At 32.5% G+C, this 17770-nt stretch overlaps 2 protein-coding genes across 6 annotated transcripts; one reads left to right on the top strand and one right to left on the bottom strand.

The window, feature by feature from the left end:
- The first annotated feature begins 2741 nt into the window (after window positions 1-2741).
- On the top strand, window positions 2742-6255 carry LOC18108640 (uncharacterized). 5 transcript variants are annotated; one of them, XM_052449407.1, is made up of 6 exons: window positions 2742-3087; window positions 4234-4328; window positions 4443-4613; window positions 4958-5214; window positions 5546-5665; window positions 5762-6255. In XM_052449407.1, the coding sequence occupies exons 1-4, from the start codon at window positions 3021-3023 to the stop codon at window positions 5150-5152; spliced, it is 528 nt and encodes a 175-aa protein (XP_052305367.1). In that variant the 5' UTR covers window positions 2742-3020; the 3' UTR covers window positions 5153-5214; window positions 5546-5665; window positions 5762-6255. The 5 variants fall into 5 exon arrangements, with proteins under 5 accessions (XP_052305367.1, XP_052305366.1, XP_024447094.1 ...); XM_052449406.1 differs by having other exon boundaries at window positions 4958-5246; XM_024591326.2 differs by having other exon boundaries at window positions 4958-5665.
- Window positions 6256-10656: 4401 nt separating this feature from the next.
- On the bottom strand, window positions 10657-15372 carry LOC7498154 (G-type lectin S-receptor-like serine/threonine-protein kinase At4g03230). Its single transcript, XM_002326063.4, has 8 exons — window positions 13846-15372; window positions 12804-13316; window positions 12448-12573; window positions 12130-12341; window positions 11849-12059; window positions 11501-11738; window positions 11239-11389; window positions 10657-11155 (listed from the first exon to the last, which is right to left on the bottom strand). The coding sequence occupies exons 1-8, from the start codon at window positions 15206-15208 to the stop codon at window positions 10853-10855; spliced, it is 3117 nt and encodes a 1038-aa protein (XP_002326099.2). The 5' UTR covers window positions 15209-15372; the 3' UTR covers window positions 10657-10852.
- Window positions 15373-17770: the final 2398 nt, after the last annotated feature.

The following is a 17770-nucleotide window of genomic DNA, read 5'->3' as shown; positions in this document are numbered from 1 at the left end:
GCATGGACCCACTTTTAAGTAAAATTAATGGTGTCCACACATATATAGTGCTTCATAGAGTAGCGAGACCAATAGATGAGGGTAAATTACAGCTGTACTCCCACCCCCCACAACATAGTTTAATAATTCCTAATATTATCCCTATACTTCTTATAACTTTCTAATTTCCCCCTTAATAAATAACAAAAAGCTTGCTCTTGACTTCCTTTTTATTTTTCGTACTTTTCTCTGATCCCCCCCAATTTCTCATATATGAAAACAAGTTTGTCATTTAATTAATGGTTAGAAGTTTCACGAAAACCTTTCGAAAAGTTGAAGGGTAATATTTGCAAATTAAAGATGTTGATGAATTTGTAAGGACAAAATTGAATTTTACCACTCGAACAGGAAAACATTTAGAAAAAGTGTGCTAAATATAACATGAATTATGCTTTGAATTAACATAAGAAATTATTTATGAGTACATTTAAGTGTTCTCAATCCATTAATTATAACATGCTTATGAACTAACATAGATATATAGTTAAAATTAAAATAACTTGCAATTCAGAAGGGAAAAAAAAACTATTACATTATCAAAACTTAAAAATTAAAAACAGTATATATTAAATAACTCAAGGCCATTTTGGGTTCAACAGTTAACATGTGGTTGCAGGGGACTTCCGCCATGTTTTTGTTACTGGTATTTTTTAGCTTGCCATTAGATTATGGGCTCTCTGTTTGAATGTGCTTGCCGTTTTGATCACAGTGAGCATCTGGGATTAGGAATTAATGATGATTGCGGTTCAGAGGGGCCAATTGATGAACCTGTTGGTTGGGTTTTTTTTTTTTTTTGGGGAATAAACAGGTTTAAAAAACAAGCGGGTAAAGCTGTGGTTCAAATACATGATGGTTTGTCAAATTCAGTTGCTTTTTGATTTAAAAAAAAAACAATCAGTTTGCAGAAGATTATTCACCTCTTGATTTGGATGTTCTGGCATTGTCAACTGATCGCTTTAGAGCTCTAAACATCTACAAACGTATCTTTTTTGTAAGAAAATATCAAGTATAAATGACGAAACAAAAATCCATATAAATGATAAACTCTTGCAGCATGTTAGTTTGACTCTATCTTTGTTTCTTAATCCTAGTAAACGAAGACTTCTGTAGTAATATTGGTCTACAAAATTGTGTCTGTATATGTTATTGAAGAACAACTTTGCTAGATGTTGGGCCAAATAGTTTGAGATGAGACGGGCAGGCACAGGAGTTTCGAGAGATGAGCTATCATTATTGGGAAGTTCCTTCAAAATACTTGGAGCTACTGTAAATAATATTACAGACACCTTCTATATGTTTCTATGTATTTAAAAATGGATCACGTTTAATAAACTCCCGCACACAATTTAAAAAAATGGTCCATCCGTAGTCTTACCATTGGTTACCTAAAGGTAATATTTTTTTGTCATATAATTCATTTCACTTTTTTTTAATTATTATTTAATCAAGTTATTTTTAAATTGATCAATTTATTTTTAAATTGATCAATTTATTGGTAAATTTAATTTTTTTTAAAAATCATGCTAGAAAAAGAGTTGCGTCTAATGATTTCAAAATCAATTTGTTGAGTTGGTTTTAATAATAATACCAAATAATTTTCTATAACTTTGACTTTTTTTTATTACATTAACAAAATCTTTATTCTACCAATATCATAATAGAGTATATAAACTAGTTAATGTCTATTTCATCTTTTTACCTATGGCCATTTAAGATTTAAATTTCTCTATTATCCACTAAAAATACTTAAGAATGTATGCCCACACGGGGTTCCATAGAAAACACATCTGGCTTTTTAGTTGTATTTACTTTTTTTATTTTGATAAAATATCATAACTTTTGCATGTTACAATTAAAAAAATATAATATTTATAACTTGTTATTCAGAATAGCAACATCTAAAAAAAATATTAAATAAAAAAAATGAGAAAAAAGAGAAAAAAAAATAAAATTCTAGATACACATTGAAGCCTTGATTACAATATTGTCAATATCATCAAAAAAATCTTAATAAAATAAATCTAATAATATAAAAAAAAATCATTAATGATGAGCCGAGTATACCACAGTACTTGTTGTTCAAAATGACACATGATTCGCTTATTATTTTTTTTTTTTTTGTCAAGTTTGGCTCATTATGGAATGAATCAAAATTTAAAGCTAGATGAAGTTTATTCTAGATTATTCTATTTTTTAAAATGAAACAAGTTATACTGGCTATTCTGGACTGAACGAAACAACATCATTGACGGCTTTGTGTTCAATATGGGCAAATGTGGTCTACAGGTCGACTCCCATGAGCCAAAATCTTGGCCAACCAGCTGTAAAATTAATTTGATGCGGATGCGGCCAGGGAAGAGGTATAAGAAAAGGACCTTTTATTACCGGAACAAGAAGAGAGCGGTTTGAAGGAGACTTTTTAAGTCCTATTGGAGACATGTTTATGTTTTCAATTAAAAATATTGTATTTATACTTATGATTTGTTTTAAGTTTGGTAGTAAAATGGCCCTGAGTTATTTAATATATATTGTTTTTAATTTTTAAGTTTTAAATACTTATGATTTGTCAATTAACTATATATCTATGTTAATTTATCAGCATGTTATAATTAATGGATTGAGAACACTTCAATTTACTCATAAATAATTTATCATGTGCAAGACATAATTCATGTTATATTTAGCACGTTTTTCTAAATGTTTTCCTTTTCGAGTGGGAATAGAAAGTTAGAAGAAGTATAGGGATAATTAATATTAGGAATTATTAAACTATATAGGGGTAGGACTTAGGAGTGCAGCTACTTCATGAAGCACTAATTTATTGAATCCTTCGATATCGAACGATTTACTTTAGAATTGATCCCTTGATTGGCTGTTTCATGGCCTTGCCCAAATGGGATTCTTTATCAACTGTAGCCTCTCCCTCCCTCTCCAAAAAAAGCAAAAAGCACTGAAATTGTATATCTCCAGGAGGTTCGAAGATGGCAGGGAATTTAGTGAAGGAGGATTCCAGTTCGGTTCAGGATCTTCAAGATCCGAGAATCACCTGTAAGTCAAATAATTGTGGTTATATCTAGTAGTTTTCATTTTATAAACCATTTAATCTTTCATAATTTCGAGACTATATTATAAGATAATAAAATAAAAATAACCATTTCATCTTTCATGATTTTGAGACTTCACCTACTTAAAATCTCTTGGAGTTGAATGATATATGTTCTCATGTTTTTTTTTTTCCCGCTAAATACATATATAGATGCATGGTTAGATCTAGTTAGATGGATGAATATATGATAAGGAAATGTTTTAAGCATCCGATCTGTTGAATAATCTTTGATTTCTCTCACTGTTTCAGCTCAAGCTATGTTCTATATTATGCCTGGGTTTCATGCGAAACCCATTTGTTGCCTTTTGACTAGCTCTTCAAACCCAAACAAAGTCTTTGAATTGCCTAATCCGCTTAATTCAATTAGATAATTCATCGATCCAAGTCCGGATGAAAAAGGGAGGAAGCCCGTTTGATTTTGCAGCAATGGGTGGATGATTGATGTTGGATTTGTAGGGAGCGTAGATACACTTATGAAATAAAACTCAATAGGTGAATATAACTTCAACCAGATTATATAATGTTAGAAATAATTTTTTGAATTATTTATTTCATAAAAGTATAATCAAGATTAGTATATAAAAACACATAATCAAATATTATAAACCTCTTTTCAATAATTATTTATCACAAATAATTATGACTTTTGAAAAATGATAACACTTCACTTCCTCTTTCATTGATTCTTTGAAAAATCAAAACCATAAATGATTAGTGTGCATCCAATGTTAAATTGCAATTTTTTCTGCTGTAAATTATGAATGGTCCACAATATTATGTGCTGTCAAAATATTATATTTCTCTCTCGTAAAACATGTTTTTAGTACTAGTATGATGTATTTGTTGTATGACCGTTTTGATTTATATTGGTGACCTAGGCTAATTATAATATCATTGTAATTGGTGTATTAGCTATTTTTTCAATTCTAATTCCAAGTCAAACAGATACTAAAAACAAGGTTAGTGGACCATTTTTATAGGAAAACAATTTATACAGATAACCTAAGTTAGAGATTAAATCAGGAATACAATTGAAAAGGAAGGAAAAAAGTTAACTGTAGTAGTATTCATTCATGTCTGCCCCAAAGCAGCTCATGCGTACACGTTCAAACACGCAGGCTCTGGTCATAAGCGGAAGAAAAGCACACCGGAGATCAACAAAGATTACCGTGAGAGAAAGAAGGCGAGTAGCCAGCCAAATATTACCCCTCTCTAGTACTCCTTTGTGGTGATTTTCTTTCCTTTTCTTTCCCTCATACATAGCTCATATTCATTTCTTTTCCTATCTAATTTGCAGGAAGAGGTGGAAAAACTGAAGGCAGAGACGGAAGAACTTAAGAAAAGCAAATTCCACCTTGATGGACAAGCATTTCAGCTGAGAATGGATCTGAAGGAAACTAGAGAAGAAAATATCAACCTGAAGATCGTGGAAAAGAGTCAAAGTGATTCTATACTTGAAATAGGGAAGGTGGGATTTTCTCTTCATACACTATAGTCTATAAACTGATCTTTTCACAAAACTTGGGACGAGTATATAAATATTTATATGTCTCTTGTGCCACACCGTGAAATGCTGTTACGATTCCATTTGGTTTAAATCTGGGAACCTTTTCATAGTAAATTATATTAGTATACATTATTGATGAGTAAACTTTATGACTCTCATGCTTACAAATATAAACTTTAATTAGAAAATTTGCGTACATGATCTCTTTGAAAGCAGATGTAGATGAATAATATTCACTCCTCAATAGAAGGCTTACATCTTGTCTCTTATGATATCCATTAATTTCGTCAACGCACTTTTTGCAGAAGCTGATTGCCTTAGGTGAGCATCATCCAAAAGAGATTCGTGCCTTGAAAGAGGAACATGCACAGAAAATGCTGGAGCGCGACAGAGAGTTGAATGCCTTAAAAGAGGAACTTGAACGGCAGATGCAGTTGTGCAGCTCGTGGCACATAGACATGGGCACTGAGAACGCCGGGGAGATGATAATGCAGCACTAAAAGCTCTCATTTCTTTATCTAAGTACATTCTATTATATAAAATCATTTGAGGGGATGCAGTAGTAAGTTCAAAAGAGTTGGGTCTCATCAACAGGTTTAAATTTCTGCATAGAGATGGCTCTTAGAGTTTTCTTTTTACTATGGTGTTGTGTAGGTTTCAAACTTAGTTATGACTTAATATAAAATTAGGTTTTAATCCTTATACAGTAGTTGAAGTTTTTAAATTAAGATAATTTTTAAATATTCTTTTACAAAATCCAATCATTCTCTTTTTCTTCTTATTAATCTGTCATACTATCAATATTCTAACTGTTCTATGAACAATATTGTTCACAGAACAACCCCATGGAGACTTATAATATATTTAACTTTCAACCTATTTTTTCCTTACAGGCTGCGTCTCTTGGACGTGAACCGAGTCCAATGGAGCTGTTTCTAGAGACGCATGTGCGGAGTCAAGACCGTCAAAAAGGGGTGCAGCAGTTCGTGGACAACCGTGCTCAGCACTTCGTGGTATGTTCGTTCATTCATTTTATTTTGTAAGTTATTATTTTCTTGAATTGCATCTTGAATTGCATTTGATGATTTTTTTACCGATGGAATTTTCAGGAGACCTATAATAGCCGGTTGAGGGAGAGATATGGGGACAATCTGTCGACCCATCCAGATTTCGATCCAGATTTGTGGATGGAGACGGGATCGTCTGGTGGACCCGATAAAAACAGGGTCTACGGGCTCTCCAACACTACGGCTGACAACTTGCGTTCGACTCGTAGTGTCTCAACTGTTGGAAGCTCTCCATCAATATCGAACACCCAGTCTGAGGAGTTCATCGTTGAAACAACAATATCAACAACTCTCGACGAATTATGATGAGCTCCGTCAAATAGTCATGGAGATGAGATCAAAGATGGGTGACGATACTTGTGCAGCTTCTTTTTGGCCGTTTGGTCCCGGGAACAACCAGCCTCCTCCTCCTCCGCCTCCTCCTCCAGCTCCGCCGCTATTCTAGTTTAATTTTGTTTTTTAAACACATTAAATTTGTAATGAATATTATTACTTTTACATTTTTAATGTTTAATGCATTTTTATTTGTTTATTAATGTTTTTTACAATTAATAAATTATTTTTTTTATATATTTCAAATACCTACCGACGGATCATATCCGTCGGTATTTAATAGAGAGTTGCCGAACAATTACCATCCATGCCATCTTTACCGACGGCATCACCGACGGATATTATCCGTCGGTGATTAACGTCCGACGGCCTCACCGACGGATAATCTCCATCAGTATTACACAGAGAGTTGCAACAAAATTACAAGCCATGCCATAATTACCGACGGAAAACCTGTCGGTGATGCCGTCGGTAATTACCCTTACAATTACCGACGGATTGGCCGTCGGTAATGTTCCCGCGAGGAATTTTTTTTGGCGCGCGTATCCGTCTGTATTACCGTCGGTGTTTCCGTCGGTGGATGGTTTTTTTTATTTGCGACAGAATTAGCGACGGAAATGGGATTTACCGACGACTGGTTTACCGACGGATCACTTCCGTCGGTGAATCCGTCGGTATTGTTTTCACCGACAGATTTCATTGCTGTCACCGACGGAATTAATCCGTCAGTAAAACTGGATAATGTTGTAGTGACAGAACAAACCCATGGAGACACCTGCCACTGCTCAGGCCACCACCTACTTCTTCAACACTGACCACTTCGCATCCCAATTAATGGCCTAACTCGGCAAGACACATGTAACAGGGGTAAACATTTTGAACTACTAAACCCTTATTTTATATTTTCGAGTTTGGATTCCCTAAGGCCTCAGACTGTACTGAGAGGCATGAATAATTGCAAGATGGACACCTTCTTTGTGAGACAATGTGGCATTCTATCACATGGGCTGGGCTCAGCCTATTGGATATTCTCTTTATTATGTAACCTTTTAGTTTGCCTCAGGCATTTCTTCTTTTGTTCTTGTTGGTTTTTTCCCCTAATACCAGTAAGCTTGACCCGAGTTTATCTTGGGCAAAATCCAAGTTACAAGTCAATAAGATTGATCCGGGTCATCCTCCAATTTTCTTTTAAAAAGGATGAAAACAAAATTGTTTTGATGGATTTTTTTCCAAAAATATCAACAAATTTACTATTTTTTTTTAATTCAGATTAGTCAGATTCCAAGTTAATCAGGTCTTAAATCAACCCGTTAGATTAATCTGAATTTTACAACTATAATTTTATATGGTTTTAAAGAGGAGTTTTAATATTGCTTTTATATTAGTTTGGTATATGTAAAGAAATAAGCTTTTCAACAACTTAGGAGAGATCATCGCGTTTTTGTTGCGTTTGTTCTTATATGACTATTTTTTCTCATGCTTCCGACTCTGTTAGTCTTTATATTTTTACAAAATGTTTAATTGAATCTCGTTTTCACAAAGTTAATTATGTCCTTGGATGTCAATGATTTGCTTAATTATCCCTTTATTTGTCCTTACATGAGAATTTATTTAAAAATATTTAAAAGTGTGGTAGTTATTATTTTTTAAAATATTTTTTTATTTAAAAAAATAGAAAATTGTTTTCTTAAATTATATCTTTATATCTTAATTTTAAAAGTTTTTTAAATTATGGTAATGATTATGGGACAGTTACTGGGCACCATCACAATTCATAATAGGAAATTTAGATACCACTCTTGTAACAACAAGCTTGCCTGACATAAAAACATTATATTTTTATAATTATAGTCTCATAACCTGAGTCATTAATTTTGTGAGTTAGCCAGATTGATTTGAATTTTTTTTTTTAAATTAATGTTTTTTAATTTAATCCTTAAACATTAGGTTTATTGAAAATTAAACTTTATAATTGTTTTTTATTTTATTTCTATAAAGCTATTTTGATCTCTTGACCTGAGTTTGACAGGTTAACCCGGGTTGACTTGAGTTATTTTTTTTTGTTTTTTTAAATCAATTTAATCCTTCATTCAACATTATGTTGATTGAAAATTAAACTTTATATTTTTTTTTTTATTGGATTATCATGGTTTTATGACCTGATTTGTAGGTTAGGCCAATTAACTTAGTTTTTTTTTAGTTGAAACTTTTTCAATTTCATTCTTCAATATGGGGTTGATTGGAATTTATGTTTCATGATTTGTTTCGGTTTAATTTCTATAAGGTTATCTTAGTCTCATAACCTGGGTCACAGGTTTGGTCAGTTAACTCGAGTGGTATTTTATCTTTTTTTAAAAAAACAAATTTCATCCTTCAACATTAAGTTGATTTAGAATTGAGCTTTATAATTTGTTTTCTATAGGGTTATCCTAGTCTCATGATTCAAGTTTACCCAGGTTGACTTGGCTCATTTTTTTTAGTTGATTTTTTTTCAATTTCATCATTCAACATTGAGTTGATTGAGAATCTGGTTTAGTAATTTTTTTGATTTGCTTTCTATAGGGTTATTAGGGTCTCATGACCTCGATAATTCATTTGACATGTTAACCCGAGTTGATTTAATATGTTGTTATTTTAATATTTTTGTAAAATATCGTCTTAATGTTTTTAGTCAAACTATATTTTTTATAAGTTATTCTAGTTATCTTTGAACTTGTCAAGTTAACAATGTCACATCATTATGCTTAAATGACATTAACAACACAAGATATTATTTTATGTCTAGAAAAAATTGATCCGATCTACAGCATAGTGTGAAGAATAATCTAGCAATGACCTAAAGACCATTATCAATATGCTTTGATTTTTATCTTGCGTAGTTCACTCATTGTTACCTCTTTTAACAAGATTTAATATACAGATAAATTAACAAAATACTAGAAGAGGTGGTGCTTTGATTGTGCACCACTTAACAAAACACTATTTATTTCAATAGTGTTTTGTTTTTTCTATATTTTTTAATTTAAATTTTATTATTTAATATTTAATTCGTTGAAAATTAAACCTTTTGATTTGTTTTGATTTGTTTTTTATGATGTTATCTCAATTTCATAATGTAGAGCGCATATTTCATGAGTTAACCTAGTTGATTGTTTTTTTTTTTGGTTAACTTTTTTTTTAATTTCTTCAATTTTAATTTGATCATTCAATATTTATTTTGTTGCAAATTAAGCTTTATTATTTGTTTTATTTACTTTTTATAGGGTATCCCAATCTCATGATATGAGATATAGGTTTGGTAAATTAATTTGGTTGACTTAGGTTTTCTTCCTTTCTTTTTTAGATTATTTTTTTTTTCAATTTCATCAATCAATATTTTATTCATTGAGAATTAGATTTCATGATTTGTTTTGGTTTGCTTTCTATGAGGTTATCTCGATCTCATGACTTAAGTCATGGGTTTAACGAGCTAATCCGGGTTGAATCAGATAATTTTTTTAGTTTTTAAATTTTTTTTTTAATTTCATCCTTTATTATTAGATTGATTAGGAATTATGATTCAAAATTTATTTTTATTGTCTTTTTATATGGTTATACAAGCCTTATAACCCGGGTTGTGAGTTTGGAATGATAACTTGGATTGACTTAGGTTTTTTGTTTGCTTTTAATGAAGTTATCCCAGTGTCATAACCTGAGTCATGCGTTTGGCGTGTTAACCCGGGTCACGAGTTTGTGTGTTAACTCGGGTTGAATTGAGTCGTTTATTTATATAATTTTTTAATTGATTTTTTTTTCAATTTCATCTTACAACATTGAGTTGATTGGAAATTGAGTTTCATAATTTGTTTTAATTAGCTTTTAGTGGAGTTATCCCGGTCTCATTACCTAGGTTGTGAGTGTAGCAAGTTAACTTGCGTTGACTCAAGTTTTTTTTATATCTTTTTTAATTAATTTATTTTTTTCAATCTCATCTTTCAACATTAGATTGATGGGGGAATTAGACTTCATAATTTATTTCGGTTTGCTTTCTATAAGGTTATCATGGTCTCATGACCATGATTGTGAATTTGACAAGTTAATCCAGATCGACTCGGATCGATTCAATATATTGTTGTCTCAATATTTCAAAAAGATGTCATCCTGAATTTTTTTAGACAAATTACATTTTTATATAAAATATTGATATAATATTTTTTTAAAAAAATTATTTTTGACACCAACGTATCAAAACAATCTAAAAACATTAAGAAAAAATTTAAAGCGAAAAAAAAACAGAAAAAAAACACTTTACCACCACAAAAACAAATGGGGGATTAATTTCCTCAGCCTTCAGCACTGTGCCTGTTCAAAAAATTATAAAAACTTTTTTAAAAATATATTTTTTTTATTGATTTTTTTTTCGTTATTTTCCACTATATTGTATTTGATTAGGGCTTGTTAAAACACTTTCATAATGTGTATGTCAATGAGGGCAGAACTAGCCTGACATGTATGGCTACGCCTTAAGTCTTGTATGTGCATCAGAATGTTGGTTCCACGGCATGTCCTGCACAACATAGCTGCTTCCATTGTCACACTTTCATGCTGTTACTGTCAAGTAGACATACAAAACATTATTCTGGCTTTTATGTAATCTCAATACAAATTATTTGATCAGAATGAGTGACAAACTTTTAAAACGAATGGCTCTGAGTTAATGGGACAAGATAGACAAAAACAGCAGATTTATATTGGAAAGTGCGGCAAACCCTGCTAGATTGACATAGAGGTAGAACAACATTTTCTAACCCCTTCCCCCAATTATCTTCCTTGCTCTAACGTATTTGTTAAATCGACGTATGAATCTGCATTGCTAGAAGAAGAAGCTGTGTTGAAGAGGGATCTGCTTGCTGCAAATGCTGGTTTCTTAGGAGTTGGTAGAGATGCAGTGTCACTTCCAAGCATGAAAACTACGTTTGACATGGTGGGACGATCCCATTGATGTTCTTGCACACATAAGAGGCCAACATTCACACACCTCACAAATTCATTTGCGTCACAAGTTTCGCATAATGCTCGGTCCATCAAATCCAGTACCTTTTCCTCTTTCCACAACCTCCAGGCCTGTGACAAAGTTTAAAAATCAAAATTATTAAATGGTAGAGAAAGAAAAGGAGGCTGTGGCTTTGAAAATTTCCATTGCTTACATAAGCTGAGAGGCTAAAATTTTGATCAGACTTGTAAAATGCCGCATTTCTTTTTCCACTGAGAATTTCAAGTACAACCACACCGAAGCTAAAGACATCAGACTTCGTTGAGAAATCCCCATCCATTGCATACTCCGGTGCCATGTAGCCGCTGCATGACAGGTGAGTTTGTATCAAGTTAGCTGAGACAGAAATGTAATCAATATAATCAATATTTGATGTATCCCATGGTTAGAAAAGCAATCTGCATAATAGAACTTACTAAGTCCCAACAACTCTCTGTGTATTTGCCTCTGTTTGTTTGCCTCTTAAGATCCTTGCCAAGCCGAAATCAGAAATTTTGGGGTTCATCTCCTCATCTAAGAGGACATTGCTTGTTTTCAAGTCTCTGTGAATGATCTTCAGCCTTGAATCGCGGTGAAGATAAAGCAGTCCTCGAGCGATTCCCATGATAATGTTAAAGCGCAGTTCCCAATTTAATAACATGCACAGCGTCCGATCTTGTATGGTTTCAATTTCCATTGAGAGCATAAAGTTAGCAATCATCTTAAATTATTTGTTTCCCATCAGCATAGAAAAATGTTTAGTAGTTAAGTTTAGAGAGGCTAACCAAATATGAAGACATCCAAGCTTTTGTTTGGCATGTATTCATAGAGTAACATTTTCTCACATCCTTCTGCACAGTATCCCAAAAGTCTAACAAGATTACGATGTTGAAGTTTGACGATCAATGTAATTTCATTCTTGAATTCCTCCAAGCCTTGCCCTGAACCATAAGAAAGTCTTTTTATAGCTATTTCTTGGCCTCCAGGTAACTTTCCCTGAACAAAAATCAATACACAGCATGTCAGAATAAACTCCAGTACTGTAGGAAACAGCATGGTCATTTACCTTGTAAACAGGCCCAAAACCCCCCTGTCCTAGCTTGTTTGCACCCGAGAAGTTATCTGTAGCAGCTAGTATGCATTCCATGTCAAAAAATGGTACATCTATGCCTTTCTTATCATCTACAGTGAAATGGTCAGCATATATCAAATCCCGGGGTCGTCTCTCTGTGTCATTCAAGTGAAATGCTACATTCCCCTGATTGTTTTCTCTGTTTTCTGAGTTGAAGGCAATTTCAAGAGTTAATCACTTGCTGAGTTTTCATTGAAAAATATTCTTATTTTATCAAAAGAATAAAGATTAAACTGTTGGCATATTGAGTACCTCGACCAGTAACCTTCGTTGATCTTCGCAAATGATACAGAAAGAAGGAAGCACATAGGATGATTACAGAAGCTGCAATAACTCCAAGTAAAACTAGATATAATGACCTCCTTTTCTTTGTAGATGCTGCATGTTAATCAGAGAAATTACTGCTATAAGCTATTATCATTGAGGCAGCAGGTTAACTATATTCTTTAATCAATTATATAGTTGCACAAATTTATGGAAAGACTAACAAACAAGCCATTATTACTTGTCAGAAGTAGCGAATTTTAGTGTCCTAGCAGCATTGTCTGAATTGTTTGCTTACAAGGAAATCTAGATATAGATCACTTAAAATGTTATTGTCAATATACCTGAAATGCAATTGACCGTTTTGGGATCCCACCAAAAGGATTTATTGCAAAGGCACCTCTTCGTCCCATCTGTTGCAGAACTGCAGGTTGAATGTGGCCAGTCATTGCATTCATCGAGTGAGTTACAGAGTGGTTCAGATGGTTTAGCCCACCGGATTTCAACTTCAGCAAATCCTGTATCTTCAAATGAAGAACCTAATAAAATATTACTACGGTTAGCGTCGCATCTTCCAATTACATGAAATGGCCAGGACTGGTTGCGCTGCGTATAGTTTCCCATCGACTCGATAGCTTTACAATCTGCATCTTCAACATGTATTGAAAACTTTTGCAACTCTTCATCAATGCCAGTTACACTATAGTAGGCACCACCAGGTATCTCAAAGCTAAGCTGGCCACTGGAATCATCACAGTGGAAGCTGAAGTACATTTTATCGCCACAGTTTGGTCCAGTGCTTAGCGGGTAGGGGATTATGGTAGTGCCGCAAATCTGACATTTTCTTTTCACCGATGCTGAAAGAATGGAATGTTTACATGTCATAGTTCATGCAATTAAAATTGAATTTCCTTACTTCTGAATCTTTGTATTTGAAAACTGAGCAAAACTTTTATAAACTATAACCATTTCTAGCTACTAGCTTAGCAATCTGCTAGATAGTTTTGAGTTTGTCACAGCTAAATCTGATTCTAGTCTGGCAGAACAAGTAAGAACCTGATGAGATTCTAGCTTTGTCCTGAAATAGACCAATAGACAACACCAGCACAACCATTTTTGTTAACCTGTGGCAAACTCAATCTGCAAGACTGATTCTGCAAATGCTAACTTACAAAAGATTATGCAGGAATAAGTTGAAATTTTTGGAGTGCTAAAACAATTAAACTTACTGTACAAGAACCATTGCAATAAAGCGCCGCATCAGATGATAAACTAGAGTCACAAACGTGTGTTTACTTTTCAAAACTAAAATAGCCAGGTATCAAAATTCTAAGAGATAAATCAGCTATGCAGATACCAAGTCACCGTATTGATAGGATTAAGTACCTATAACTGAAAGTGGCACACGGACATTGAGGTCACGACCCCCCTCATACTGCTCCTGAACGTTGATGAGATCCTTAAACCAAATCCAGCATGTAAAATTATTATCCCCCTTTTCAGCCTTCTGATAAGAATATGCTTGGCAGTAGCATTTGCTAAGGCACTCGTTCATACATTCATTTTCATCTGAGTAGTCATAGTCAACATCAGGCTTTCCTGCTTCCATCGATTTTAACTCCAAGAAGTTCTGAACCACATCCTTGCTGCACAAAGGTGACATTCTTTCACACCCCTCTGAAAAGTTTCCTAATTTCCAATTATCGGGAGACTTGGGCTGAAATCCTGGCAAACACTTGCAAGGAATCCTATTTAGACTATTGCAACTACTAAAAGTCCCACAAGCATCAAATAAACTGCATCGATCACTTGGTTCCCACCAGTTCAAAGTCCAAGTCACATTTCTCCAGAGGAAAAACTTTATCTGCCCATCGAAATTCATCACCAGTCTTGCATTGTTATAATTCACAGCTGTTGAATTTATTTTATTATAAGGACTTCCATTTGTCGTTGTTGTGTTCCCAAGAGGTCTGCTTGGTTTCCTGCTGGAATTCATGAGCAGGTTAGAAACAAGCCAGAGCCTTTCGTCGGATCTTACAGAACTTCCTGAAACTCCACTTTTCCAGTACGGAATCGATCCGTTCTTCATGATGATGTACTGGTTTTCTCTTTCATCCAGCTGAAATTTGAAGTCTCCTGATGCTGGGTCAATGGAACTCTTCCAAGAAGTCAACATAAAGTTCTTGTCCATCTTCATTCCAGGAAGAAATGTGTCAGTTGGATAATCAAAGCTTTGCCACAATATCGCTGAACCATTTGCAGCTTCTTGGATCAAGACTAAGTTCCCGGAATCCATGAGCTTCAACCTCCGAGTGAAAGAAAATGAAGATGATGTTGATTCTATCCTTGCGGACCAGTAAGATGTTCTATTTCCATCCATCACCTGGAGGTTTCCATCTTGTTCGAGGGAAAAAACTCCCCTGGAATTATCAAGTGGATTTTCACGGTTAGCAACCCACACAACAGTTTGAGGGCTGTATCTGTACCGGATGCCTAGGTATTTCTTGCCATCATTTCTCCCATATGGAGTAAAGAATCCAAGTTCAAATCTTTCTCCAGAAGAAACAAGAGTATGTCCCATTTCATCCCTGAGTGGAGTGGATGATGTCATGTTATCCCTGGCCGAGCACATCCAAGAACTAAGAAAAAGAAAGAGTGTGAATGATGAGAAGATGCTAGACACCATGTTGGTTGCAGAAATCGTGATATGGGCTGTTTGAATTCTCGTTCTTTCTTTCACATCCATCATCAGAGAATGTCACTGCCCAACCTTGTATTACCAGCAGCATTATTACATAGCTAACTGACTAGTCCTCTTTCTTTCTACCCCTTTCAGGGGTCCAAGCAATAGCAGATAGCTCAGTTACCACAAATAAGTCTACTACTAACTAATCAACGCGTTTTTAGCTGATTTTATCACTTTATGTTTGTTCCTTTTCACTAGAATAGTCTCCTGGTGGTGTTTTCCAATTAGACAGTGACGTTACCAGTTGACTGAACAGCAAGTTTCATGATGCATAGTGTCAATGTCAGGTCTGAACTAATGGCTGAAATGCAAATGTAGCAGATTTTCTCTTTGAACTATATGCTTTTATTGTATAATTTTCAGTGCGATAGCATGTAATGTTAGTACAAGCTGATATCTAGCCGAGAACATTAATGCTAGTAAACTGGAGGGACCACAGAAACAACCTAGTTCTATATATTAGGCTGCAGATTTTGGCGTGTCTGAGGAAAAGAGGGATACAATTCAGTAATCTGAAAAGTAAAGATTACCAGATGAAGTCATGGTCTTCCATTTTTGTCTATTTCACCTTTTATTATTGGTCCATGAAACTGGTATGTAGTTTCGTTTGTTTTTATTCTTATCAGAAATAATAATCTAGGTTCGTTCAATGAAAAGTCATTTTTTGAAAATTATTTTCTAAATTTTTTCATAATTATTATTAAAAAAATTGATTACTTTTCAATCAATAAAAAATTTAATTTATTTTTCAGAAAAGTATTTTTTTTAGGTGAAATATTACACTTTCTAGAAGTTACACAAATTTAAAAATATCCTATTATTTATTTATTATATCAAATTTTATCATTAATTTAGTTCTTTAAAATTTAATTTGACTTTGATCATATTTTTTTATTGGTATTTATTTTTCTCTTATTGTTTTCTTAATTAAAATTTTTTTATCAATTAAATTTGATCCCTATTCTTTTTATTTATATTTATTTTATTTGAAATAATCTTTGACATTTTTTTTTAATTTTATCATTTGTCAACTTTTATTTGTCATATTTAGTTTCTATTATTTTAATTGTTATTTTTTTATTTAAAATAATTTATAAAATTTGAATTTTTTTTAATTTCATCATCATTCAACATTTTCATTCGTTAGATTTGGTCTCTATTCTTTTAATAAACTTGAAAAAAAATGAAATATTAATAAATTATTTTTCCGCTCATTTTTCATGGTATAGTCAAACACTAAAAAGTATTTTCCAACTTATTTTCTATAACATTACTAAAATGTTTTCTAGAAATTTAATTCTCATGAAAATTACTTTAAAAAAAAACTATTTTCTAGCAAATAAACAAGATTTGCCTAATAAAATAACAAGTTCCAATTCTACTTCAATGATAATTTGGTGAGATGGAAAATTAGAAGATCTTTAAAATAGAAAAGAGAAAGAGCTCATCTTAAAATGCCTAAATAGCTGTATATTTGTGTTGTTTATGATGTGATAATGATATTCTCCATCACAAACAAAAGTTGTGGCATCCCAAAAAAAAAAAACTAAAAAAATATCCGGTATAAAACAAACATGTTGAATTATTGCAAAATTTACTTAGCAATTATAAGAGTCCAACAATGATAATGATGTTCAGGAGACTTTTTTACTATATGAAGAGATTTTTTTTAGTTTGAGACATTTTCATCTTCTGTATTTTTTCAATTAGTACTCAGATTAGTACACACTAGATTTATAGAATTGTGCTATGTTGGGGGTAAGATTATTATTATTATTATTTGTAAAAGTATGATATTGAGATGTCACAAGCGAGTTCTAAAGAAGGAAAAAAATCTACAACTTGGATAGTAGATCCAACTAGGTTAAATAAATTGATTTTTATTTTAATTATATGATAAAAAATAATAATAGACAATGTCACCAAATGAACTAAATAAAAAAAATGATTATGATACCTTGGAAAAAAATTATTTTTCAAAAAAAAAAACGATATAGCTCATTCTCAGCTAACTAAATACAGAATGATGAAATTGAATTAAAAAACAAAAATAAACTGACCCGAGTCACCTCAAGTTAGCATAATAAACTTGTAACACAGGTAATAAGAGCGGAATAACCCGATAAAAAACAAATGAGAAAAAAAATCAATTCTCAACCAATCAAATGTTAAAAAAAAAATTGGATTATGAAAACTGATCAAAAAATAGAAATTAAAAGAATAAGGATCAAAATTTAAATAAAAAATAAGTTAGAGGATAACTAGTAATTTCTTATTGAAGGGTGAAATTAAAAAGAAAAATCAATATAACAATAAGATATAAGAAAAAAATCAAAAGAATAAGGACCAAGTTGAAAAAAAAAATCACAAATTTGGATTCAGTAATGAAATTAAAAACAAATTAAAATTTTACAAAATGGCCAAGAACATAAATTAAAAATCAAAACAATAAAGATCAAAGTTAAAATTTCAATAAATAAGAAGGCAACTTTGAAATTTTAAATGGCTAGTGTAAATTTCGAGTGGAAAAGAAAGAAAAGAGGGGAAAAGAAAAGAAAACATCAT

The sequence above is a fragment of the Populus trichocarpa genome, chromosome 19 (assembly GCF_000002775.5).
Source record: "Populus trichocarpa isolate Nisqually-1 chromosome 19, P.trichocarpa_v4.1, whole genome shotgun sequence".
Classification (NCBI taxonomy): Eukaryota; Viridiplantae; Streptophyta; class Magnoliopsida; order Malpighiales; family Salicaceae; genus Populus; species Populus trichocarpa.
The sequence above is the reverse complement of the archived record's forward strand: the minus strand, read 5'-3'. Positions and strand labels throughout refer to the sequence as shown.

What these genes read in the sequence shown, in the direction of transcription:
- LOC7498154 (XM_002326063.4), bottom strand. Translation starts at nt 15,208, where the DNA reads ATGATGGATGTGAAAGAAAGAACGAGAATTCAAACAGCCCATATCACG. An exon ending in CTTGGATGTCTTCATATTTG is followed by an intron (nt 11,739 to 11,848) that starts GTTAGCCTCTCT and finishes AAACCATACAAG; the next exon opens with ATCGGACGCTGTGCATGTTA. An exon ending in CAGAGAGTTGTTGGGACTTA is followed by an intron (nt 11,390 to 11,500) that starts GTAAGTTCTATT and finishes CCTGTCATGCAG; the next exon opens with CGGCTACATGGCACCGGAGT.
- LOC18108640 (XM_052449407.1), top strand. Translation starts at nt 3,021, where the DNA reads ATGGCAGGGAATTTAGTGAAGGAGGATTCCAGTTCGGTTCAGGATCTT. An exon ending in ATTACCGTGAGAGAAAGAAG is followed by an intron (nt 4,329 to 4,442) that starts GCGAGTAGCCAG and finishes TCTAATTTGCAG; the next exon opens with GAAGAGGTGGAAAAACTGAA. An exon ending in CTATACTTGAAATAGGGAAG is followed by an intron (nt 4,614 to 4,957) that starts GTGGGATTTTCT and finishes CACTTTTTGCAG; the next exon opens with AAGCTGATTGCCTTAGGTGA.